The following is a 26,743-nucleotide window of genomic DNA, read 5'->3' as shown; positions in this document are numbered from 1 at the left end:
TTTAAAAATTGTTTATGTAAATAAAAGGTAACGAGACGTAAAGCTTGAAAATGCAAAACAGAAGAGATAAATGTTTAGTCAGAATAAGCGTTACATACTTCCGTTATAAATTACATTTGCTTTTGTGACAGCAAGACGATTTTGACGTGATTGCGTTTCCCATATATATCGCAAAGGATTGTTAGAAATAATAGAAGTAGCTGTTCGTTATCGGTGACCGTTTAATGCCTCGACGAAATTGCCTACCAACAACTATCATCAACTAGAAGAGCCCAAAAGACATATTATTATAACCTATATATTTTTCGATAACCCATATTGGCTTAAACTTTTTTACAATATCTGAGATTTTGGTAGTTCCAAATTAATATTTAGTTCAAATTAAAGCTACCGCAATTATTTAAAATTAGGAATTTGTGTATGCATTATTTCATTTTGCTATGACATCGTTCTGTTTGCTAGTGAGGGCATACATCATGGGACCAACACTGAACACTGCAAGTAAACACATGAACGTACGTTGCAGATTGGGTTGCAAACATTTCCTGTATGGAAATATCGTGGACTACCCCAGTAGACAATCGTGAACATTTATATTATGATAAAAAGGGTCTAAGGAGGTCTAAGGAAGACACGAGAAAAAGATGGATTTAAAAAAGTAATTGATCAGTGTTCAATAGACCTGTTGGGAAATATACTAAAACACTCCATCCGTTACTGAAACAAACAGTTTTAGACTCCATTAGAGCTAAAGACAGCCGTCACCTAATCCCGAAGAAAAAGCAATCGAGAGAAGAAGAATCCCAGTTTTTCTAAGTATAAAATAAACGACATGATAATTCGAAGAATCCGAAATAATCCATAATATTAGCAGCGCATTTGATTACTAACTCGACTAATGGAAAGCAACGATATAGTCGAAGATGAAGTACGCAGACTCAATTGATATCTATTCACCTACAACTTGAAGAGACCTGGGTTAGAACTCTCGGGAAATAAGGAGGCCGACAGGCTCGGTCTGTGAAAATCAGAAAGGTAACCGTGATAGTGGGCCGATTTCCTACTCTTTTCATAGAGAAACGGGGATGGTGGGATAATGTCATGAAGTTCCGCTGCGCTTACCCCAAAATATTTCCTGTCAAAAATTGACAGACTTGCTATTTGCCGGCTGTGATCAAGGCTGAGAAGTTTCATAGATACTAACCAGTGGCGTAGCTAGGGGGTGGCGAGCGGGGCGGCCGCACCAGGCACCACACAGGGGGCACCAAAGTTGAAAATAATTTTTATGAATTTTTTTTTGAATGATGAATAATGAAATGTTAAAAGAAAAATGAAATCCATAATTTAAAGTAAATAACATAAAAAGAATATCGAATTTTACTATTTTTATGCTAAAAAAGTTGTTAAATAATATGAACATTAAAAAAAGTAAACGGTTACCAATTATAATATACAAAGTGTTTAAGCCTTTCATTCGCAAAACACATAAAGTGTTTTATAAAAGGGCCCTAAATCACAAAAACATATCTGTGTTTCGAACTAGTCGACACTATTGGTTTTGAATATGTGATTAATGACTTTGCAGGCCAAAAAGCGAGGAATGTTCGTTTTTAAAATTTTCCAAAAAAATTTATTAAGATCTAATGTTATTTTTTGTATATTTATTATTATTTTGAACCAAAAAAAAATATATATTAACTACATTCTGTTCTGAATTTTGAAATTATTTAGACTCTTGGGGGGGGGGCACCAAGCCCCAATCTGCCCCAGGCCCCAAATACCATAGCTACGCCACTGATACTAACACATTATCACCCATAAGTTGGACAACGCGCCGTTCAGCCGTATCAAGATCTTCTATATAGCCTTTAAGAGAGTGTGTGGCTATTGATTAATCGCCTCAACATTTGAAGGACTGTATTGATTTCATTAGAGATTATTATGAATGAGCTTTTTATGTTTTTAATGTTACACTACAGCAATGTTTTATGTTATAGAAAAAAAAATTCCATGTAAAAATATTTATGGTTAGACTAATTATAGGATGTCGTGTTCAGAGTGCCGAGACCGGTGCGCAAAGCCGAATGACAACTGACTCAATCACAAGCACGCATGGAAAACTACTATACCATAATCTCATTCAAAAATATTACGAACACGTGTTGTATTTACATAATAATAGTTAAAATATAAACTCGTTTACAATTTAAATACTTATATTTTTTGCAATAACATATTTATTTTGTATAAATATGTAAATGCAAAACAGATGATAATCACGCTTTTACATATATTATCAATCTAATAATAATAGTTGCACTGTATTAGAAAAATTAAAGTACCTTAAACCTATAAATTGAAAACACAAAATTGTAAGAAGCTGATACACGAACACGCTGACTAAAAATCACCATGTTAGCTTTTTATTATATTGCCTAGAGACGCCCACAGCAGGGCATAGGCCACACCCATAAATATGAAAATAGAACCATTTAATCTTTTATATTACGTGTACAATTTAATTTGATATTAAATTGAAATTTTGTGGAATGCGAATCATGAATTCGCAACACATTAATGGTTTAGTGACACTATAATAACATGACTGCTTACACAATTTCCTCGTAAGATTCGAAACGTTGTAAGATATTAATGCAATATGTACTTTTGTTTAATTTATTATATTGAGATATAAACGATGAAGTCACCACGATTGACTTCTCAGGTACATGGCTGGTATATACAGGAAAGCAACCTTACTAACAAACTTAACTAAGCTCTTATCAGATCTGGCGGCGAGACACTAACTACGGACTTCCCCGCAATTTCCTTGTTTTATACAAACAATACACAAATTTATCTTTAAATATACACCTAAATTTACTTAAGCGATCGATGAATTTCAAACTGTTTTTTATACAACTTCTATTTTTAGTATAACTAATACCAATGAAACAAAGAGCAACTTCGATTGTAAGCGGTAATCACAGTAGAATGTTACAAGTAACCGGTTATTTTTTAATAAAACTTCATATTATGTACAGAATTGCTTAAGGAAAACCTCAAAACATTTAAATTAGTACTTTTCAAGGTAGATGCCAAATAAAATATGCATTTAACAATGTTATATTACGTAAAGAACATGAACATGTTTGTTTTTATACCTGTTTAATTAAAATAATTAATGAATTGTAATATAAAATTCAATGTCGCGTAAGACATTGTATTATTTATTGATCAGAAAATATTTGATTAGACACTATAGTGTACATATATAAGTAACATAAGTTTTTCCAATAACAAAATAGGAAAGTTATGTTTTTTTTTAAGTAGAAAAGTTCTAAAGAAATCAGGAAAAAGTCTAGGAAATAAAATAAAAACATTGCCTTCAGCGTAGATGGAAGATGATCTTTTTAGCTCTTTATGAAAATGTCTTAAATTTAAAAACCTTTTATCGTCCACGAAAAGTATCTTATCGATTTGAGCACCTTATGTTCCAATATAATAATAAATTATTACGTATATATTATTATAAAAAGCCTTCGCTGGAGATTAAATAACCACGATTGCGATTACAATATACGTAGTTTTGTAAAACTGTGCCGATAAACACAATTTTTGTTGTTATACGTAATATCCTTTTTTTATACGTCAAAATAACTATTTATTGTAGACTGGTGTAGGTTATTTTGTGAAAAAGGATCTCCATATATGCACAACAGTGGCGTTTATTACGACGTTCTTGTATGGCACTGTATACGTACAATGTAATGTCTCAGAAGTAATATTTTGCACAGAAAACCGTTGTTGCTAATACATTGATACTTATATGGGTAAAACATTATTAAGTACCCAGACATTTGTATAAAACTCGTAATGTTGATTAATGTTTTCGACGGCTGTATGAACCTAAAGGTTATCGAGTAGCGACCACGAAACCCGGCAGTATCCCATTAGGATGACCAAGGATACAGTCAAGATCGCGGGTGCAGTCGCAAGAACAGTCATTATTATGAAACGATTCGAAATTAAATAAAATGCTATGAGCGATGTTGTTGATTAGTGGGAGAAGAGATTGCGTAATTCAAGGTGAGATCACACTTGCTAATTATTGTATCCCGGTCTAAGATATAAGTAACTAAAATGTTGCAAACAGACTAGATGTCTAAATTCTTCGTAAATAGGCTTTAAATAGATTAGCTCAAGAACTGATTAATAAAAGGTATCGTGTATCCTATTTATTTAATACATTCCTCAGATATTAGAGTGGCTCTTCAGATAAAGGCAAGAATTCAGCTATCACAGACGTCAATAATCAAAAAACCTTAAACAAGCAGTTATTTTAAGAAGATATTAGGACATTGAACAAGGCTTTCTTTACATGTCTTTGTAAAAATTAAGGCTTGTATTTTAACGATACAACCGGAAGAGTAAAACATATGAAATTTTAGATTTACTTTATAACTCATAATGATACTTATTTGCTGCAATACACAATAAGAAACATAACACGAAATATAAAAAAAATAATTAAGACAGATATCAGCAATGCAGGTCAATAAACTCAATGACTTCTGTAGACACACAATTACGATGAATTTGCGAGTTTAGAAATTCCTTTGTCAATGTCATTTTAATAACCAAATTCCAATGTCATTAAATTTTTTTATTAAAGAAGGAGATTAAAATTATTCACGTTTTTAAAATAAAAACTTGTAATAGAGTTTAATTATATTACCCGGCAGATATTGTGACAATTTAAAATTAAATACGCTATCAACAATGAAAAGTTTACTTTATAAATGTTCGCTCTAGTGGAGTAATTTTACCATTTTAATAGTCGCGGTGCACCTAGAAGACTACCACAAAAGTATTGATTGATTTAAATAAGTCTGAGTATATATATAATAACAAGAAATATTTAGGGGGCGCACAAGCTCACCGAAAGAAACTAATGAATTATAAAACCTAACTACTTTTAACTTTACTAAAAATGTTATGCATTCGTCGTGAAACGTACTAATATTTAAAACAAAAGCTCGCTACGAAGATTATGGCAAGGCCTTGTTTAATACGATACAAGATACTATAGCAAGCTGGTCTTACGTGGCATTACTTTCCAATCGTTCTTTACGAGCTAATTCTAACGATCAATTTCATCAAATTGGATCTACACCGCCAACTGTTGAGAATCAAGATAGAGCCAAAGAACAACAACCCGTACTGACCCACAGATGGTATTTACATACTTACATCATAAGTAATCCAACCCACACGCATCTTCAGCGACATTACAGAACGTGAAAACACTGATATTTAACCACGATTTATTAAATATTCATGTAAATAAAAAAGTTAACTAGAACTGTTCATGAATCGTTTCCTCCGCTGATATTCTCTATTGTACCATATAGATAAACCGTATTCCTTTTAATATGGCGATTTTTAGTACAAAACAGCAACATTTGTTAGAAATACTTAAGTACATGTGAAAAAGGTAAAGCTATTACTCAACTAAAACTTACGACTCATATTCAAAAATTATTGTCCAACCTACTCGTAATTGTAAAAATGTATAGTGGCAAATTTGTGACAAAAATTAGGCAATAAAAAATAATAATATTGGATGTGTATAGTATTATAAAAAAAAAACATTTAAATTAAATAAAAGTAAACACAAGATACGTTTAAACAAAGTACTTTTAAATTGTCATTCAAACCACGTACGTTGCTTGAAGTAATGCATCTGCTTTATTACGTAATAAGATAATGTAAGCCGGCAATTGTCATAAAGTACAATAAATTCACGATCTTTAAATGAGGTTAATTATGTGTCTTATGTTGATGGTACAAATAACTTAAGAAAACTTACATATGCTACATACCGTTAGCTATTCATTCTTATTTCCACTCCATAATTACGACTAGCACAGGCCACAAGTATACTTTCAGGTATGGAGATCGATAACAACACTTTTCTAGTTGTCTTTGCTTCATTTTTTGTTTTAACCTTCCAACCAACTTTTTCTATTTTTCGCGTCCACCACTTTCTGCCCAAAGGGAAAAACTTTCCATTCTCATCAATCTACGACATTGTCAAGGTCGCGGGAAGTCGCTGGATGCAGGCAGCGCAAGACTGATAATCGAGTCAATTTTTTTATATTGTTTACGTCGGCGGAAATGAGCCTAGCTTACGAAGCTGTGACAAAGGCTGAAAGCTTAGCTATCTATTTTATTTGTTTGTGTTTTAATTAAAATCTTTTTGCTTTGCGAATATGTCTGAAGCCTTTATTAATACATATTTTGAAAGCGTTGCGAATTTTTTTAATAGTAGTGTGCTCGCGAAGGAACGCAGGCGAAGATAGCACGTGAGGCACGCAAGGCGTGTTTGCTTAAACAGTGTCTTACGACCATCCGCTTGTTTTTTATTACTCAGCTGGATTTACGTTTATCGTTTAAACGACATTGACTAATTAACAAAAAAATAATTGATACAAATTATCAGTAAACAAATAATCTAATTGCGTCGGAATGACTTTTTTTACAGAATTTTTTTTTCTTTTATCGAGGAAAACCAGCACAATGTAGTCTATAACCTTTTTTTAGTTTAATTATATTCTTGACAAATGGGTAAACGACAATATATTCAAATGATTTTCTTTTATATTTTTCTTCCATAATACGTGACGCCAAAATACTTGTACATATAGTCCGTGATCGGAATCATAATTACTTGTAAATACGTCATTGTCACCTTGACCTGCTCATCCACAAGAAACAAAGTACTACTTCTCTTTAAGTGGATTTGTGCGTAAACCTCGTGTTTCATGGACATGCAAGCACGGATTCAAATAACGCAAAATAGGTAAAAATAATTGACAGCACGTTCATTTTCAAGTGTACTTAGATGTATTACACAATATTTGTCAAATAATTTATGAGATATATATGTCCTTGTTATAAATATTTACTTTATGATCAATCAAGGTAAATAATAAAGAATGCAGGACACCGCGTAAATTAAATTTTAACCGCAATCACATAACGTGTAAGGAATTCAATCGGCATGCACCTTGTTCACCGTACAGAGGCGCACTATACGCTACACTATATGCTCGCATTTTGTATCCGCGCACGAGTAATTGACTTCGATTATGGGTTCCGACATTACGACCGATTCCGATATTCTAACAAATAATGGTAAGTTTCATTCGCACATCAACCCGGCTAAACTTTCGTATAAGTGCAAATTCATATCCAAAATATCTTTCAAGAGGCAACACAGGACACATACTTTTATGTCATCAATTATTTTAATATCACATAAGTAATAAACTACCATCGGCGAATGTTGACCTGCTGATCAAGAATCTGCTTGAAATGCAGCAGTTACTTTTTTAAATGAAAAAAAAAACAAAAACAGAGCTAAGGAATATGTGTATAATATATTGATATAATATTAGGAATCGTAAAGTTTTAAGAAAGTTTAAAACAAAACCGTTCCAAAATCTGTGTTGGCAATCCCGTCACTTTAACGCTAGCTTCCAATTCAAGTAGTCTGACATATATTTTTTCTTGTTCTTTTTAATTTTTCATTCATCAATTTGGGATCAGAGAAGTTTCGCCGCTTGTGAACAAAACCAGTAGATTGCAATAATCATACTCAATGATACATTTCCACATAAACTTTTAGACATTAAACAATCAATATCACACATACACCCCGATCATTACACCGAAACCTAATAGTATAAGATTTTGCGGTTAAAAATTAAAGTTGATGCTCGTAAGAGACGAGGTACGGGATCATCTAGTCTATAAATTTTCTTCCGTAAATAATAAGTTAGTTAAAATGTTTCTGGAGTAGGGACCACGATCCGGTAGGCGCCGTGTGGTCAATCTCCCCACTTGTTGCGGGCAGCGTAAGACCGATCATGCTGACAATCTTTGGAGAAGGCACGGCATATCTTGCAGTGGACGTATATTGACTGATTAGAGAGAAAGAAAACGAAAGCGGAAAATTCAGTTAATAGTATTTTTCTTAAAATTGATAATTTAATACTAGGTTTTTCGCCATAAGAAAGTTTTACGTAATGTTAGCATAATGCACATATATAATGTATCTGTAAATATTTGCAATTAATATGAATACGACATTATTGAATATCATTTTTTTTTTACGTTATTTGTCATACAAAAAATATAGAACCACTCGCTAGTTAGTGATAAGGGACTAGCACGTTATCTATCTATCTACAAGGTGGACAAATGTCCCACTCAAGACGGTACGACTTTGAGGTCGTCGGAAGATGCTTGATGCACGTCGCTTTCAACTGGTCCTATTAGAAGTTTCTGGGGAAACCTCCGTCCGACTATAGACATCCCATAGATGAAATGATGACCTTACGTCATATTTTCTAACTATGCTTCTTACTAATAAAAATATCGAAAAGATACCCTAATTAGAATTATTATCAGAGTCAATTTTGTAATGCTTTCATAAGAATTCACTTCGTGCTTGTAACAGGTATAATACATTATATCGGATAGAGGGCCGTGTATGCTCGCGGTCGGCTCTGCTGTTAAGCTTCTGAGTCGTTGCACGATGACTGAGCGTCGTTTCCTTTACAGGTTACGGATAATCGCGAACTTAAATGTTCAATATTATATACATTGAACACTTTTCTATTTCTCTCGGGAAAATACCCCTTTCCCCGCATTTTTACGCTCAAAAATTATTAATCCATCTAATTTTTATGATAATAAATCTAATTAGACATTATATATTAAGTATTTGCCAGCGTTGATCCAACAGTTTATTTATATTAGCTGTGTCGACATAGTTTGTACAGGTAGAAGAGATTGGCTTTAGATGGAAAAATAAATTTATGTAACGTATTTTAGAGTGTTTACTTTATTTATTGAACAAATGTGAAATGAACAAATAAATTATGTATTAAAAAAAATGCTGACCGTCGTAAATGTTGAACGACATAACATTTTGTGAACTGTTACCGAAGTTTTAAGTAAAATGTAATTTTTCGCAACTGTTTTTCATTGTCTATTTACAAAGAAGTATAAGTATTTTTTTTATTTATTATGTATAAAATCGATTGCGTCATTCTCAAGTTGGCCAAAGGAAAATAGAGATCATGTATATATAAATGGATAATCAATAAGCTTTATTACGCATATAAATATAATCATACATATTTATACAAGTAATAAATTATTGCAAGTAGTTATTCTGCTTGTTTTGGTATGTCGTATAATTTTTATTACAGTGTCAGCCTGATTTTAGTTCCTTAACCCGGTAATCTCTGTATATCTGATGTACCATATGAATTTTGTGAACGCTTTACAAGACAGAAAGCAGTTTCGATCTTTAAAATTTTATAGTCCTTGTGCAAATATTATTTAGGTACAAAAAAAATTATGAGAATGCCTACACTTTTAACGCAAAGTAATATAGTCGTGCGTTATCTCTGTAACTAAGGACTACTTTTAACATTCCGTGAGATGGAAGATGTTAGATGACAATATTACAGTTTTAATGTACGCGTAGCTTACCGGTGCCCCGTCATCTGATCCGCCGGGAACAAGCGACACGAGCCGGTGCGTGGGTCGACGCGAGTTTCTTTGCAATTACAAGGCGGCCTTGCGTCTTGCACCGCCGTCGGTGACTCGATCTCACCAAAAGTGTGCCGCTAACTATACCGTCTGCAACCTTCAAGTTCGACAAGACTTTATTCGGTATTTCCTCTTTGGCTACCTTCGCCAACTCTGTTCATGAACTGAATGCTATATTTAAACGTAGTATGCCAAGCTGCCATTAAAGTTTACGTTTTTTTTTTTATCGAAAACAATAATAGTTGGAAGTTTTACATTTCAGTATTCACTAATTTAAAGTTCTTTTTAATATACGTTACGGCAAGTCTAAAAAACAAATAGCACGAATTTAAAGATTGTAGACATATTATTGGAACTATTTTGCATAATTACATTTATTTCATAGAAATTTATTATATATTTTTCTTAATTAAATTAATTAAAACTAGAATATAGATTCATACAAAGATAGCCAGGTAGCTTCAGAAGCTATTAAATTATAATATATTAAAGCTGCTCTTATTCCTAAAGGTTTAGGAATCTATTATTGTTATTATTATGTCTATAATAATTGAAAATCATTATTTTTTATGTAATTTTTAATCTGTTTTGGGAATAATTACCGAAATATAAACCATTGAGACGTTTGTTGGTATTTTATTTCCCTAAAGATTACAACCCGTATATTTTTCTAAAAAAAATCCTTTGAAATGTTTACGTTAAAAACTGTCACAATTTTCGTGACTCGGGCGTTATCGTCGCCGTTGTTTTCGATGAAAATTAACAAAATGATGACAGTGATCAAGAGCTTTGACCGCGATACATTTACTTAGTTTATACTTAAGATCCTATAAATATTACATTGACTTAGTTTTCTCATCCGGCGCACTTCGATCACTTATTGTAGTTTAAGTGTTGTAAACACTTTAAATCAGTAATCACGTTGTCGTACCGTATTATATTGCAATTTTACTGATCGGCAGGATGTGTGCATTAGCCCGCCGACAAATATACACTCGTCTCCTGGCCTTAATAGGTTTAGGTAACACCGAAGTTGACATCCCTTTATGTCATTTCTACACGGAGAACATTCCGTTTGCAGTTCTCCGACCTATAGGACAAGGAGATTCACGTCCACATTTTATTATAATGGACGAGTTTAGATATTTTTATATAAGAATATGATATTATACACATTTTTAATTTAGTCTGGTGATCATCGGTTTAATGTTTATTAACATTCGAATAAAACTTATGGTGAGAGTAATCCATTGTTAGTAATTTTAATATGCCAAAAGAATATGCTTTCGAGCCTCTTGTGGGCGGAATTACGTAAAATCCTTTTATAGCTGACCTTCCATTGACACGAAAAATATTCATACCAAGTTTCAGGTCCTTAAGCCTCTTGGTTCCTAAAATATTTTGATACGTCAGTATGTAGATATAATCTGTTACACCATATATACATACATATATGTGTAGATAGAAGATAGATGATAGCGTGTTTGATTGAAAATTTACGTAAAAACTACTATTATTTGTCTAAGTACATACGAAAACATAGAGTTTGCTCTAACATTATGCATAAATTGGAAATCACCTGATTGTTTATGTCCTTGACTGGAACAGCTTTTTGTTGTCAAAATGACTGACATAAACGTCGGCCAAATGTTTTTGTAGGCGGATACGATTTTGTAACCAATAATTATGCTGTATAATATATGTACGCATATTCGTTTAAGGAGCGACGTCGTCTCTCGTATCTGTCGAAAGGTGAATTAATAAGCTCTGTTAATAATTTATGGAAAGGCGTCAGCGGCGCAGGCGGCATGAGCGCTGATTTAGTAATTGGAAACCGGCAGGAACCGACTGTAACCAGTCGCACTGCTAACGGTGTGCGCCTCAAGGCTCCGGCGCGGCTCCAATCCGCCGACGATTGCACAAACGTTGCATTCCAACCCGGCCGCTATGGCACCTGCATGCGGGCCACTGCGAGCGCCGACGGGGCCTTAGCTGGTGCACATGTCTCACGAAATGCACAGACTGCCAACAATAAATCAGCAAGTTCGGTTTAAACCGGTTTCACTTTATTGTATGGTCATTATACCTCTTTGTCATGTCCGCCCATTTAGTATTTAAACCTCTTCATAATATTCACAGTCACATTAAATATTACAAACTTAAACCTAAAATTTATTATAATGTTTTGTTACTGCCGTTTAAAAATTTATTTAGAATAACGTACTCATAATGACAAAAAAATTTTACTTTATTTTTTTTTTTTTAAAAATCTATAACATTTTTACGATTGTGTCATACATATAATTACATTTTTTGACTTATAAATCATATAAGGACATAATTTGTTGTAGTGCGTCGGAGCAACTCACTTGGGAGCAGAGGAAAGCGTAAAATTTTCCACTGTCACACAAAACGAACGGGACCGGTCGGCGCCGACCGGTCTGCCGTCTCGCGACACACACCCGTATGCCTGCACACCCTTTCCACTCGGACCTAATGGCTAGGATCGTAACACAAAATGCGCGGTACATCACAATTAATATATTATTTATGTTGCCATCGACCACGCTCTCTCTTCCTGAGAGCAGGCCTACGTCACATGTGTGTTATATAGCTTTATTTAGCGAAGTAACATAACTTTACAAAATAGTTTATGGATGGACATGAGTAACTTATCACTGTGACACTCATGTTTTGAGGAAGTTAAAACATGAGAAGCAAAGGGCAAAAAAGAGAAATAATAATTGTTATTGAAATAAATAAAGGCACGGACGCGAATATATTATATTATACAAGCTATTTATGACAAAATTCAAATTCAAAGCAAACAGCAATTATTAGAAGTTTATTCTGAATTTCATTAACCTTATAAATTGGGAACACGATATTTACATTCAAAGATATAAACGCGATCCAATCCAATCGAGAGATCGTGATTCTTAATAAACTTAACAAAAAAATCAAAGCGGTTTCGTTTGTGTTCACATTCGCTGTGAGTAAACTGCATGGTATTCGCAAGATGAGTGTCCATTTTTTAAAAAAAAAAACAAAAATAGGTCCTCTGTGGACTTTTTAAATTTAATGATTAATACTTATCCTATTAGTTGACTGATTATGACTACAATGAAAATATTTATTTAAATCCTTACTAAACGTAAACCTTAAATATAAAATTTATGGAACAAGCCTAGTCTATCACTTTTAAGAGTTAGAATTATTTTAAAATAACACTTTATGGTAGATGATCTTGTTACATGTGGTATATTCTTATGTACCAGTCGTGTTACGTACACCATTTATCATTCAAAAACGACAAGATCAATGGTTATTTTTGTGTTTTTGGATTTGTCGTCGTTCGGGGTAAGGTGATATGTACCAAAGCATGATATTTAAAAATTTAACACTAAAAAAATCTTACATCTGCCCATTCATTGTCTTTTAAACGGAACGGCGATCGCCGGTTCACCAAGTTCATCATACTTTCAACTTTATGTAAGCTATACAAGGCGATCCTTTGATTATAATTTCTATTTTTCACCTTCTACTAATATTGACCATTTTTTAATCCTACGTATAGCTAACGTATCATATTTTATCAAAACATACAATGTGAAAGTTTAAACGGTATATGTTTTGTATAATACGTGTAGTACATGTAGTACATGCATTTATTTATTCGGTGAATAATATATTAAAAAGTTGCTCGAGCTTCCATTAAAACGGAGCATAGTATCGCTGGCGCTCAGCCAAGAGGCAGAGCACGACCTTGACAATAACTCTATTAACGTAAAAAGAGTATCATTGCTCATGTAGTAAGATATTCTTCATATATTTTAAATTTATGTATATACTTACTATGTATATATATAAAAGCATAGTAAGTTTGATAAGTAACAATGACTGATACCTTGCGCGTTTCGTCGTTTTCGCCCATAAACGCCAACTGCAAGGCATAGGCGTCTTACAAAGCTGTCTATGAGGTGATATACCATAATCGCTATGTCGGAGTGTGGTATTGGTGTGGTATCCTCTGAAAACTTTTGTGGGAGCAATGGCAATCATACAGAATTAATTCACAAAGTATGAGTTATATAATATTATATTCCGGGAATCGAACTCGCGACCTACGAACACAAGTCTCAGTCCTGTACCGCTGGGCGCGTAAGGTTGATGCAGTGGTGCTCAACCTTACGCGCTTAGCTTTTAACAACACAATAGAATTTCAGGCAAAATTAATTAATTATAATTACTCTAAAATAACATTACCTTACCTATGTAAGAAAAACGACGTGTCTGCTAGTCAATAGCGGTTTGATTGAAAGCCAACGGCTGCGTTTGGCGATGTTTTGTTGGCGCGGGAATGTGTAGCATTTGTCATAATACACAAGAAACGTGGTTCTGGCAACTGATAAAAGTTATTTAAATTATGTCCAATGAATTTGTATTAACATGTGAATGAATAAATTCTACTAACACAACATCTTAGAAGAACGTAAAAAAATGCAAATAATACATGTACGAGATATATTACATTTATATTTCCAGTACAGCGAAGGAATAACTATTCTCCAAATAATTATTTATAGTGTTAAGCATAACAACACGTGACTGTTATTATTATATATAAATTATGAAGATGGGATACATTAACTTCATGATAACATTTGATTAAGCAAAGGATAAGCTATTATTTAGTTATATTCAATGTTGCTGGTATTTTAGAAGATGCAAACAAGTGACAAATGACAGGCGACTATGACCTCTTTAACCACACAAGTTAGCGTGAAACACGAGTGGAGAAAACCATTAACATCAATTCGATGGGTTACGAGGAAGAAAATAACGCCCGTCTCTATAAAGTTTTATTTAACTCGTGATTTTTGGTTTTATTTGTATTTGCTTAGTTTTCTCGAATTATCAACTGTTGAAATATTGCGTATAGAAGACATTTCTAGTATACAAATGATACGTGTATTGTATATAGCGATTAAACATGGAGAACCAGAGGAAAAAGTATAACAACCGGTGCTTGCAGTGTTAACGCTTTATTGGAACGATAATCACGGCAAATCAACTAAGAAGACTTTATAGTTGATTTGCTGCGTTCAGATAGTTAATTCGGAACAAGAACCCACTTCTACTTTTCTGTGTAAAGAACTGAAATGAAGACACATAAAAATGCTTAATGTTGTTGTTAATTTAACAAAAACACATCCGTGCGACTTCAAGGGTTTGTTTTTTTTTTACTTTTCAGTCTTCTTGCCTTAATAGTATGTTAAGGAGACAGCTAGTTAGAAAAACTGGATTTAAATCGTCAACTTCCTGGAAAAATAGCGTTGAGTATAGTGCGCATGGCGCAGTCATGATGTCCACAGGCGCCTTGCCAACTACACACTGCTACAAATTACTTGACGCATTCATATAAATAGTAACAACCACGTGCACTAGTGGCAATCCCTCTTATGGGGATTTATAGCTGTTTAACTACTGGCATTCCTTCTGTAATGCCTGCTTGGAACGCGAATTCTATACAAATCGCAGAGCATATTCTATACCTACATATGAAAGATTCGTACAGCCTTTGTCAACATATGGGTTTATGTGCATTAATATAGGCTTTTTTTTAATTTTACATATATTATTAAGTTAATAATAAAGATCCAAAAAGGTTTACTTATACCATTGATAAGAAACACCATCTGCAATTTAGTGGATAGAAAAAATTGCATTTGGTTAGTACTTGAAAGAAATATTTGTTGTGTTATGCCATGATACTTGACGTCGTTTACCAAATAGAATTAAAACAAAAATATTTATTATTTTACATAAAAAAAGCTTTACACAAATATATTATAATTCAGAAAAGGGTACAGTCTCTAATCTAACAATTTGAAATACCAATGTATTGTAATTAAATCTTTGCCACATTATTGTGGCAATCTAAAATACATATATAATATTATATATATATACATATATACATATATATATATATATATATATATATATATAATCTATCAATGTATCGTAAAATGATTTAGATTATATTATGATCTCTAGTAAAATGAACACCATTAGAAATTAACTATAATTATTTATTATTATTATTAATTTTGAATTAAGTAATTAAAATTTTAATAATGTTTTTCATGGATTTTCACGACTTCTCGGAAAAGCAATTGAGAATTTCGTGGCTTGGATTGTAAATATTGAATCTAATCTTCGCACGTGTTACATTGATTTTTTAATGAAGTAACGCAGCTATTTCTCAATAAAAAATATAGGTAGCAATATTCTGTTAACTAAGTTAAACAAGAGATGAAAAATATTAACCTTTATTTTTTTTATGGAACATTACTTCAAAGGCTCAAATGGCAATGTATTCGCTACAGATTTCTGCAGCAGAGCTTGACTGTTTACTCTTTTGTCTGCTATGTACTGTTGCGTACTATTATGTTCTAATAAATACGTGACACAAACAATCTGTCAGGCATTACTATACTTTAAATAGATATTATTTAAACGGGACAGGTTTTAATTTATAACTACACCGTCCATAATACAAGCATATTTTAATAGAATATTATTGTGCGGTTTACCATTTATGGCTGACAACTATTTGTCCGCCAACGGCAATTCGCCATTAAATTTTATTTAATTACTGTTGGTGGGAATTTTTTTTCAAGCCGGCGCCTATTTGTTGCACTGACAGTCAAGCATTATCGTTGTAAAAAAAAATTGTTCTTAGAATCCGCTATTCACTTGACATGCTATTCTATTCACAAACACACATCGTTGTCCGTTTTTTTTTTCTTATCGGTCTAAACTTTGCCGCGATCTAGAATTAAAATTGTTATTTCACCCTGAAGCGACACGGCGTACCGCATTTCAGAACAGTTTCGTTGGCGGTTCTTGACATATTACGGATGTTTTATCTATTCATTTTACTTTAACCGCGAATTTATAGTAACTATTGTGTGTTTAGTGACACTCTATTGTATCTAATTGCTTGTGTCATTCAGCATGATTTCAAAGGAAAGCTGTTAACGCTCAAGCAGGTGTCTGATTCTCCTTCGATGAAATATAAGCGTTTAGCGGGTGGATGTGGTTTACCATTCGAGCACGTTCGCGAGGAAGATCAGAGCCGGTAGTGACAGAAGAAAGAATAATCGCATATGTACAAAGGATATTTACAGTTTATACGATCCTAATGCAACGCCAGCGACCACATGATTAATGGCGTCCGAATTTAAATTGTCGTTTGTGTTTGGATTGGAACGCGCAAGAACTGTTTGACACAATATTAAATGTGAATGCTACGTGGCTGCTACCGAGGAGTGATGGCCCAAGCAGAAGTTCCCTCCTGGAGGCCCTTGAGTCCGGTGAAGTTGTAGTATGTAGCAACACGTTCCGAGGCTCTCCTGAGGGCTCGTGACCTTCGCTACCTTAAAAGAGTTCCTCTAGGCTAAGCGCCCTTTGCGCTCTCGAACTAGCAGAATGTGCAATTGACACTAAAACAGCAGCATAATTCAGGTAAAACTAAGGCCAGTACAGTACTCGGGTAATGTTGAAAGCGTGGTTTTAGTTTACTATTATTGGCTTATAGTGCCACAAGTGCAAAAGTATTATTAATAATACATACCATTAAAAGTACTTCAAAGATTTATTACCGAAAATTTTCGGAGGTATATATTCAATTATGTACGTTTATAAAATCATAAATATCCAATTATGCAGAAAAGTTAGTAAATATTTTTATTCTTTTAGCGATGTGAATACCATTAATTAAATTATATGTTTTATTAAAACAGAGCGATTGTCAAAATTTACAAAGCGCAAAATTAAAAAATGTTGCCAGTAAGTCATCGAATCTAAATTTGGGAACGTGCTTAAAGATCCAGTTCATTCCGGTTCTAAGTCAGAGTAAACACGCCGCCTTATGTAGAAACAAATCGAATCTCTTAAATATTATAGATTAAGACGTATAAAACCATATAGTCGACAGAACACGAAACAAAAAATAGTGTAACAAGGTCGTTTTCGTAGAAGCTTGCTCATAATGATTTAATTAATTTTATAAGTGGCCAAGATTTGAATAACACAAGGATGTTACCCATCGAAACGAAAATCGTAAAAAAATATCATACAAGTAAAATATTCGTATATCCATAATAATACCGAAAGATATTATAAGGTTTTCACTAACTTGTGAAAAGTATTGACAGAATTACGTGAAAATATTAGTAAAGCATTCCATTTTTGAACTGTATTATTTTAAAACATAAGTTTTAATAGGCCAGCTATATCCGATGTACATCGTTCGTATCAGTGATTTATAGCACTACTTATTCTTTAAACACATGAAAACGTAAATTGAAGTCATACAATTTACGAGCATGTGATCAAAGTATCAGGTTTGATTACATTAAGGATATTAATAGAGGGCAAACGGAGGCACAGAAATACGACTTGGTCCGAATAAACTTTTTTTTATACACAACTCAGTGGCCTTCTCTCCAAATTGACCTTTTAACCAAAGTGGGTTCTTGATGTTGTATTTACATCGCAACAAAAAAAAAATTAAAAATCCTATTTAAAGACCAAGTGTATTAGCTCCGTAATCAGACCAAAAGCGTATCGTTACATCTTCACGGTTCTAGATTCAATTCTATTGTTTTACATATCATACATACGAGTCACACATGAGTACTCGGTACTGCTCGCACTTAACTATAAATAAATAAAACAACGATTCACTATACAGGTGGTTCCTAGGTGTGTAGCGCAGATTACAGGAATATGTAAGTAAATAAATTCCGAGTTAAAGAGATCTGCTAAGCCAAGTCTCATGTTAATGTAATAATAAGTGGGACTAGCACACACGCTGTACACTTAAAAATGTGATAAAAAAGACCTGACAGTTATTTGACTACACAAAGTTCACAACATCGCAAAACTTATTTACTTAAAAAACTCAGCAGGAATTCCCATAAATTGTTTACTATTGTGGCTACATTAAAAAATTAGATCACGTTTCAGAAATCGACCCGCGAAATCACGTCCGCTTTGCGAGAAGTAAATGTAATCCTGATCTTATCGAGCTATCGATACTTTTATGGAGTATTTAAAACAACCGGGCCTGCTACAACGAATAACAAGTACGCTCATAAAACCAAAATTGTGCGGTTTTGTTGGAAATGTACGGATTGAATAATTTCCTGAAAAATACATACATATTCAATGATAGCTTTATGATCTTTTGTTAAAATAATAACACCGGATTTTCACTGTTGCCTAAGTGGCAATTGCAGAGTCCGCTAATTTGAAAAAGCAGGGGACGCCTAACGTAAGACCTCTCTTAAGGCAGCAAAGCTCTAGAGCTACCAGGGTAGCCACGGCTCGAACTGCTACATTCCACCGGATTCCAATCCGCTATCCTCGAAGCCGCCAAACTCTTACATCGCTTCGGTGGACGCTCCATAGAGTAACTAAGCTATAGGACCTGCACGAGAAGATCTCCGGTTTTATACAAAATGAACAATTGTTGAGGACAGAACATAATCTTTATATTTGGTATAAAGGTACCAGTCAAAAAGTACTAAAATAAGTATTATTGCTGTCGACAGTAGTCAGAATAACAAACACGGACGAAAAAGATTGTGACGCCTAATTCTACCCCGTGTTCTTGTAACTTGTAACGTGCTAATCTTTATTGTTAATGTCGCAAAATGTACACCGGATCGCGTTAATTTTGACTTAGATATATATTAAAATCTTCTCTCTATTTTGGAACGAATCATAGAACGCTCTTCCTTTCCAATAAGAACGGTCGAAAGAGATCAGATCAGAGAAGAGATCAGATGCATTCAACGTTTATTGATGACTTTATCAAAGTCAAATGTCCACCTTGTAAGTGGACGTCTTACGCTGCGCTTAAAGCCCTATATACCTTGTTCCCTGAGGCCCCGGCAACGATATGCTCTGCGGACTATGAGACCTATACACTGCCACTCTCTCTTCAATCTTAATTTAGTCAAACGAATACTAAAAGTATATGGATAGACTCGAGGATCATTTAAATCCAATTTTCTGCAAACATTTTTTGTTGATGACGCTGTGATATCTCTTATATTTATTAAGTGTAATGTCTCCACTTTGATGTAATGAGGATACAGCGCACTGGGGGGGCGCACAGAACAATATACAGATGTAAGGATAATTGAGACATTTGCATAGACATCGACAGTTGTAAATCGCAGGACGTGGCCCATTAGGCGGCATGCGACGTGCTGCGATGACCACGCAGTACTGTCGACGCTACCGCACCAGATGGTTAGGTTAAATTTCATTTATAACAAGATTTGACCTTTAAGTCTATATTTAAATGCCCTACCTAACAACACAATTTTCTAAATCTATATTGATTAATTAGCATCTCAGTGTAATTAGACAGAAATTATGTTGAAATGAATTTAAAAGAAAATGGTACAAAAGTTTTTCACAAAAATTTATTATTGTAAAGTTATTGTAACTTTTGTTTGCAGAACAGAGTACGTTTTTATTTGTACTGATAAAAACGTGACATGTATTTATATCTCAGAATAACAAGTCCGCTTGTAATTCTGAAGTATAAATGCGTCAATAATAAAAATACAAGAGGTGAGAAGTGTACTCATTATTTATAGATTTTTTTGTTCATTATCATCTTCAAAAATATATCCGGCATATGAGAGTAGCGATCTAGCGATATGTATTGACGCGAGAGGTTCTAATCACTATGCCACGATTCCAACTTTTAAGATCGGTGTAGTGTCCACTCTTTCATTGAGTGATATCACTTAAACAGGATCTGTATATTTTGTGAATTGAGATATAATCGATAAAGCAATATGTCATAGAACATAACATCTAGCGTGATAATATTATAAAGGTCTTTAATTTTATACTTTGAGCCTGGAACGAGCATAATGAACAAATGAACAAATAATTGAAGAATTAAATCATAAATTATAGGTTCATTAGCTAAAGCATCGTTAGTAAAAATATTATTATTAGACTAAGTTCATGTTAAATTACTTAAAACGGAAGGTTACGCCATGCGCCAATACAGTGTCTCAATTAAAAAGATATAATTTAAATTTATTCGCTTATATGTTTAGTATAACTCTACCAGGGTGGATTCTTGTGCTATCTTCTGTAAAAAATTGTAAGTCTTCTTTATAATTTTAAATATATGACAAAAATAACTTTTCAAATTTAATCTTGACTAGATTAATACCACGACTACGCGATTCTTTACAAATTACAGTATTTTTTTTGAAAATTTAATTATTCAGCTAATACTATTTAGTACATTAACTTAATATTTAATTAAATTAATTTGTCATCTAATATTATTATTTTAAATTGTATTATTGTTTTATTTTTACTCAATTACCATTTAGTTAACAAAAATAGTTAAAAACAAAAAATTAAGTTAAAAACAAAATTCCTTAACAAAAGGTACACACGTGGCTTATGTAAGATATTAATGGCTTAAAGGTAAATTTTCACCCTCAAGCCATTCGTCCAGATAAGTTATTTTTTTTGGACCAGACTTTCAACCTTGCCCAAGAGGAATTTGCGATTTCCGCGGTTTTAAAGGCAGCAGGGTGCAGTGGTCGCCTAGCTTAAGACTTCTTTTATACTATTGAAGATCAAGTCTCTCGTCTGGTGCCTCGGCTACATACAACTATTTTTCCGGATTAGAAAGCCGCTGAGCTCCTAGATCGTTTTGGCAGACGCTCCGAACGAGGGGTTTTCAACTTGGGATGACACTTGTTGATAGTACCCGTTTAACATAAAGAGACAAGGGTGCCCGAGAGTGCCGAACCACGGTTAGTTCAAATGAGCACTTTGCTCATCTCATTGCTATTTGGAATTTATTTTGTCACGCAAAATTCCTCTGCCATTAACTGGCAGAGAATTTCTGTAATTTATTTATAGCTTAAGTTCAATATAGTCGGGCAGTTTTTAAGTGTAATGTACACCTACACTTAAATACAGCACGGTTGTTGAACCGTTGCGCTTTGTCATATAACAGGACTTACAATTACACATTTTCCATTTTTGAATATAACAAAGTAAGATACATTGTTATATTCATCGCCATTGTACTTTATTTTTATTTAAGAATATTGTTAACAGCTACGGTTTTTTTTTTCGGTTAAAAAATTACTTTCTCAAATATTTACTATTTAGGGTTACAATGTTGTATGAAAATGTTTGCAGGACCTTGCAAGCTTTATAACAGCAATCTAAAAGTTGTTGAATAGAGATATAAGTGAAGAGTGTGAGGCATATAATATTTGTTAATTCTTTGCGATAAAATTTGTTGTTTATTTTCCCTCGCATACGTGAGACACCTCCGGTTAATATTTCAATACTTGGTCTATATGGTAACTTGTCTATCTTACTGCGAAAATAATGTACACCCTAATGATCATCCAGTTTCCTTAGGGAGCAAAGATTGAGAGCTTATACAACCGCTGTCGTACTGGCCTTAAGAGCAAAAGGCGACCACAAAACGAGAGGTGCTCAGTTGCGTTCATCAAGCTTCATCTCTGGAGGGCGACGCTCGACGAATGGAACAGGAGGTACGAGGAAGGCGAGATAGATTCGGTAACGGGTGTATTTTCCCGGACGTCGAGTCGACCTGCCGTGCGTTTTGCAAAATCATGCTGGACACGGACTGGCCTAAACGCTTTCGTAGTATGGTGGATTCTCAGAATATCTACCCAGGTTCAAGCTCAAGGAGAGTCTCTCGTGTATCGGTGACCCAGCGATAGGCTAGCCCGTGGTGGAAGTAATTGTTGTGCTATCTCGTATTTAGTAGTCATAGAGCAGGTACAGCTAAGAAGGGGGTTAGATAGCAAGAGCTTAGTCAACAACCAACACTTGTTAGGAAATGGCGATAGTCGTCACATATTCTTACGCTACAAAAATAACTGTGATGAAGAATGGGAGGTGACAAAAGGAACTTTTGTAAATAAAAGTAAAAAAGAGAAAAAATTTATAAACCGAAATGTTATTAAATTATTAAAGAAATCAAAGGCCCTATTTCAACAATAACAGGGATAGGAACTAACTATTAAACTCTTATGCTTTAAGCGTATGCTAAGTAGTTTAACGTAAAGCACTAGTTCAGCATCAAGAGGCTTTGGACAAAGTTTACTTTCAGCCAATTATCATAATTTATACACGAAATACTATTCGTAGATTGTAACTATTACTTCTGGAAACGATATTCGTTGACATTGTTATAATCCGCATTTAAGTGAAATATTTTTTTCTTAAACGCCTTATTATCGATAATCAAATCATAAAAAGTATTCGATTTGATTAAATAAAATCGATTTTGATAATAAAATCAAATTTTATGGCGTTGCGAATTCCTATTCGATTAAATTTCTTAAAAATGATAAAAGCATTATAAGTTGTATTTTCTTGATATCCTTTAATTAACTCCGGAAAGGATAAATGATATTTTTGCAGTGGACATTGATTTAAATGTTATGCTTGGTCGCCTGGAAAATCTGGACAGGACGAGAGGAAGTAGTTGCCCTATTGTATATTCACCTATAGCTAGATTTTAATTTTTGGTACAAACGATATATGTATATATATCGTTTGTACTAAATATTAAAATAAATAAATAAATAAATATATATATATATATATATATATATATATATATATATATATATATATGAACATACATATATATACATAGACATATGTATACATTTAAATTAAATAACTTGGACACTTTTGTAGCGTGCCTAAAAATATGTACTAAAATAGTGCCAACATGTGCTAAAAGCTTTATGCAAAGATGTTTTTACATGCTCGGGTTTTACATACCTTAAGATCTGATAAACGAATACTTTCTTTACAACTCCTTATTTATTCGTAAGGTGCTCTTTTTTTCTAGCTGTTTTTATTTATCTTAAGTGTATGTATTGCATTTCTTAATTTTTATTACATTACGTGTTTACGATATTCTTAACAATTTCGTACATTGTACATGTATACTACCCGCTATTTTTACCGACTACTTCTTCCAAATTATGGTTTTCTCTGTAAGATGCCTTGGGTGATATGATCACCCATTGTACTTTTACTATTCATATTTCTTTCTGTTACCTTACAATAAAGAATATTAAATTGAAATGCTAACAGAGATTTTACATAATTCTAGGATAAAAATGTTTTTAACTAAGAGTTAGTGAACTTTAAAACTTCGAATTTGTTATACAGCTTTGTGGTACCATATTCAAATTCTAGGACTTTTATAATACAATTTTGTGCCTTTTCTAGATTTATTAGTTTTGGATTTATAGGACAATCCCAAGCAGAGATCGATTTAATAATTATCTGATGCAAATAAATATGACACAATTAAACTTATTAGTTTTATTTCTAAACAAATTATTTTTTTAAATATAGGTTTACAAAGATGATATTTTAAATTGCTAATATGTGTTTTCCATTTTATTTGTTTGTTAGCATTAACCCCTAGATATTTAACATTATTAGTTTTTGATATGCGAAAATTTAAAACCTCAGGAGAAATTGAGCAGTTGGCGAAATTATTTGAATGATACAACATGTATGATACACGTAAAAAGTTGAAAAAGAGCTTTGTTTATTATAATCCTCATCTTATTATTATTATTTTAAAATATAATACAGTATCTCTATATTTACGATTTCTTCGAGCTGATGGTCATCATGTCTTATAGTTCTGCAATTTAATTAAAGCAAGATGCTTTCGTTTCCCTAAAGATTCTTTATAAGATCTTCACCTTCTAGCAACAAGCTAACAAATTCAGTTGAAATGAAAATCTAATTGAATATCCATGTGTTGGACCTCGTGGTATGTTATCTGTAATCTTCGGGTATACTGTGAGTTAATTCTAACAAGTAGTAGTAAGTAAGTGAGGAGGGCGTAAGCGATTTTATAATACCAAATGAAAAAAGCATTAAATGTCTTACACATTGAGGTAAAAATCAGTACTCCTTGACTAAGTAGCATTATACAAAAAATGTCTCACTTTAGTCGTGGGCTGCAGAGTGCCAATTGCCCAGTGACAGCGCTTACTACACAGTTTAAAATACTAATATAGTAAAATATGTTTTTATCGGGGAGGAGTATTTCAAAAATGCCATTGCTCGAAGTGTATAGTAGTTTAAATGTTATTTATGAATTTAATGCATTGTTTATTGAACAGGAAGCTGAAGAACAAGCCCGGCGACGAAGCGGCCCCGTCGTAAATCCTTCCTTCGAATCGGATGAATTCACCCCAACCAGGTAAGTCAGGACTCCAGGTGATGCAAGCATCGATCTATTTCCATATTCATGAACATCATTAAATCATTACCAATTATATTTAGAATAAAACATTTATTCGCTGCTACATCGACAAGTATGGTCGCATTTAGACATTCGCACACGTGCTAAAACGCAAGCGTTGATAAAAATTGTGGAGGAACGATATGATATATAAGCGAATATTAATATACGAATTATATATGTTTACTTTAGTTATGTATGTTATATATGTTTACTGTAGTTATGTTTACTTTAGTTAGTAGTACTTTAGCATAGACTAACAACAAACCTAACCTTACCCGTTATTGCTTTTACTTAAATTTTGTTGTTCCAATTATTTATCGAAACTAATTCCTTTTATCAGTATATGCAAATCAAAACAAGTATATACAAATCAAAAGAACGTCTGCTTTTCATTTATGCGTATTGTGAAAGATTTCTCACTTATGCCCGGCTTATGGAATAGTACCTAATCATCGTATAATATATATAACCGTGTAGCAGTATACGGTTACATTTTATCACTGCACAACTCTCCGTTGTTTCCCCGCGGGCACTGGCATCTTAATAGTTGCACTTTCAAATGTTTATTTGTTAATTCTCTACAAATTAATAAGTCGATAACGTTGGAGCCGTCGCTCAGCAACGTCAACATCTCCTACAGGCACACGACTATTCATAATTTGAAATGTTTTCTCCTCACGACGTATACAAAGAAAGCCAAGTGTCGAATCTTACAAGAACTATTTTATGGTCTGTGTGTAGAAATGCCTCTATGTTATGTCAATACCAACATAATTTAGCAATTCGTAAAAGAAAATAAAGAACAAATTAATACAATATAAAAAATAACCCCAGTGTTGTGAATTATAAGGCCCTTTTTAAAGTATACCTTACTATACCTTATTATCCTGATTACGCTTTGCCTTTTATTGGTGAAAACTAAAGAAAATTTCTGGATGATGGGGTATCCGGTGACAAATTTAGATAGTATATTAAATGTGACAGATGAGGAATATCTGACTCCGTCTGTCGAAATAGGACGGTATGTATTGCAAAAAATTACAATCATTATCTCAAAGGCGATTACAGAATTTTTATTACATAGAGTCCGATGATCTCTTCTTAACTTACGATTTGAAAAGATCACGGCTAAGAAAAAAAATATTTTATAAAGAAGAATTTTTTTTTGATCTGTTCAATTTTAATTTCCCACCTACAGCAAGAGCAATCAAATTTTAATGTTATTTTAGGGAAAGGCCTAAGTTTAAGCAATTTTTAGAAGCGTAACTAAACGACCTCAGTTTTATTTAACAACTCAACAAATACTATGTAGTAGTAGTACCTTAGTAGTAGATCTTCAACATGAAAAATCTTCTAAAAAAAAAAATTATCTGTAATGATATCAATTACAAGAGAGTCATGAAAATATTTTCGATATAAACCTCTAATCATTTTCTATTTATTTTTATCCAACACAAATTTTTAAAAAAAAAAGTTTGTTTCAAACCTAAAGCAAATATAATTCTGAATTCCTTCTTATTTAAATAATTATCTATTTAAATGATTTAAGTACATTTCTTAGTTATCGTGTGTTATGATTGTGTTAAGTTTATACTTAGCTGAAGTCTCAGCTACTTCGAAGTTTAGTTGTGAAATGTTTGATGTCAACTCGATTTTTTTAGTATCTGTAAAAAAAATAATTTTACTTTTGTACAATTCATGACCTCTAGGGGTATA

At 33.0% G+C, this 26,743-nt stretch overlaps 1 protein-coding gene across 1 annotated transcript in view; it reads left to right on the top strand.

Annotated features, from left to right (window-relative positions):
- LOC137927077 (proton-coupled amino acid transporter-like protein CG1139) overlaps positions 1 to 26,743 on the top strand; it is a 41,512-nt gene that overhangs the window by 7,802 nt on the left and 6,967 nt on the right. The window contains exon 2 of the mRNA XM_068770899.1: positions 24,903 to 24,982. Within this exon, the coding sequence (XP_068627000.1) occupies positions 24,903 to 24,982 (80 nt within the window). The remainder of the gene's footprint in view (positions 1 to 24,902; positions 24,983 to 26,743) is intronic.

The sequence above is a fragment of the Battus philenor genome, unplaced genomic scaffold (assembly GCF_028537555.1).
Source record: "Battus philenor isolate CCGP_79_NKW_IND1 unplaced genomic scaffold, ilBatPhil1.0.hap1 SCAF_1, whole genome shotgun sequence".
In the NCBI taxonomy this organism is placed as follows: domain Eukaryota; kingdom Metazoa; phylum Arthropoda; class Insecta; order Lepidoptera; family Papilionidae; genus Battus; species Battus philenor.
This window is presented reverse-complemented; position numbering and strand designations above follow the sequence as displayed.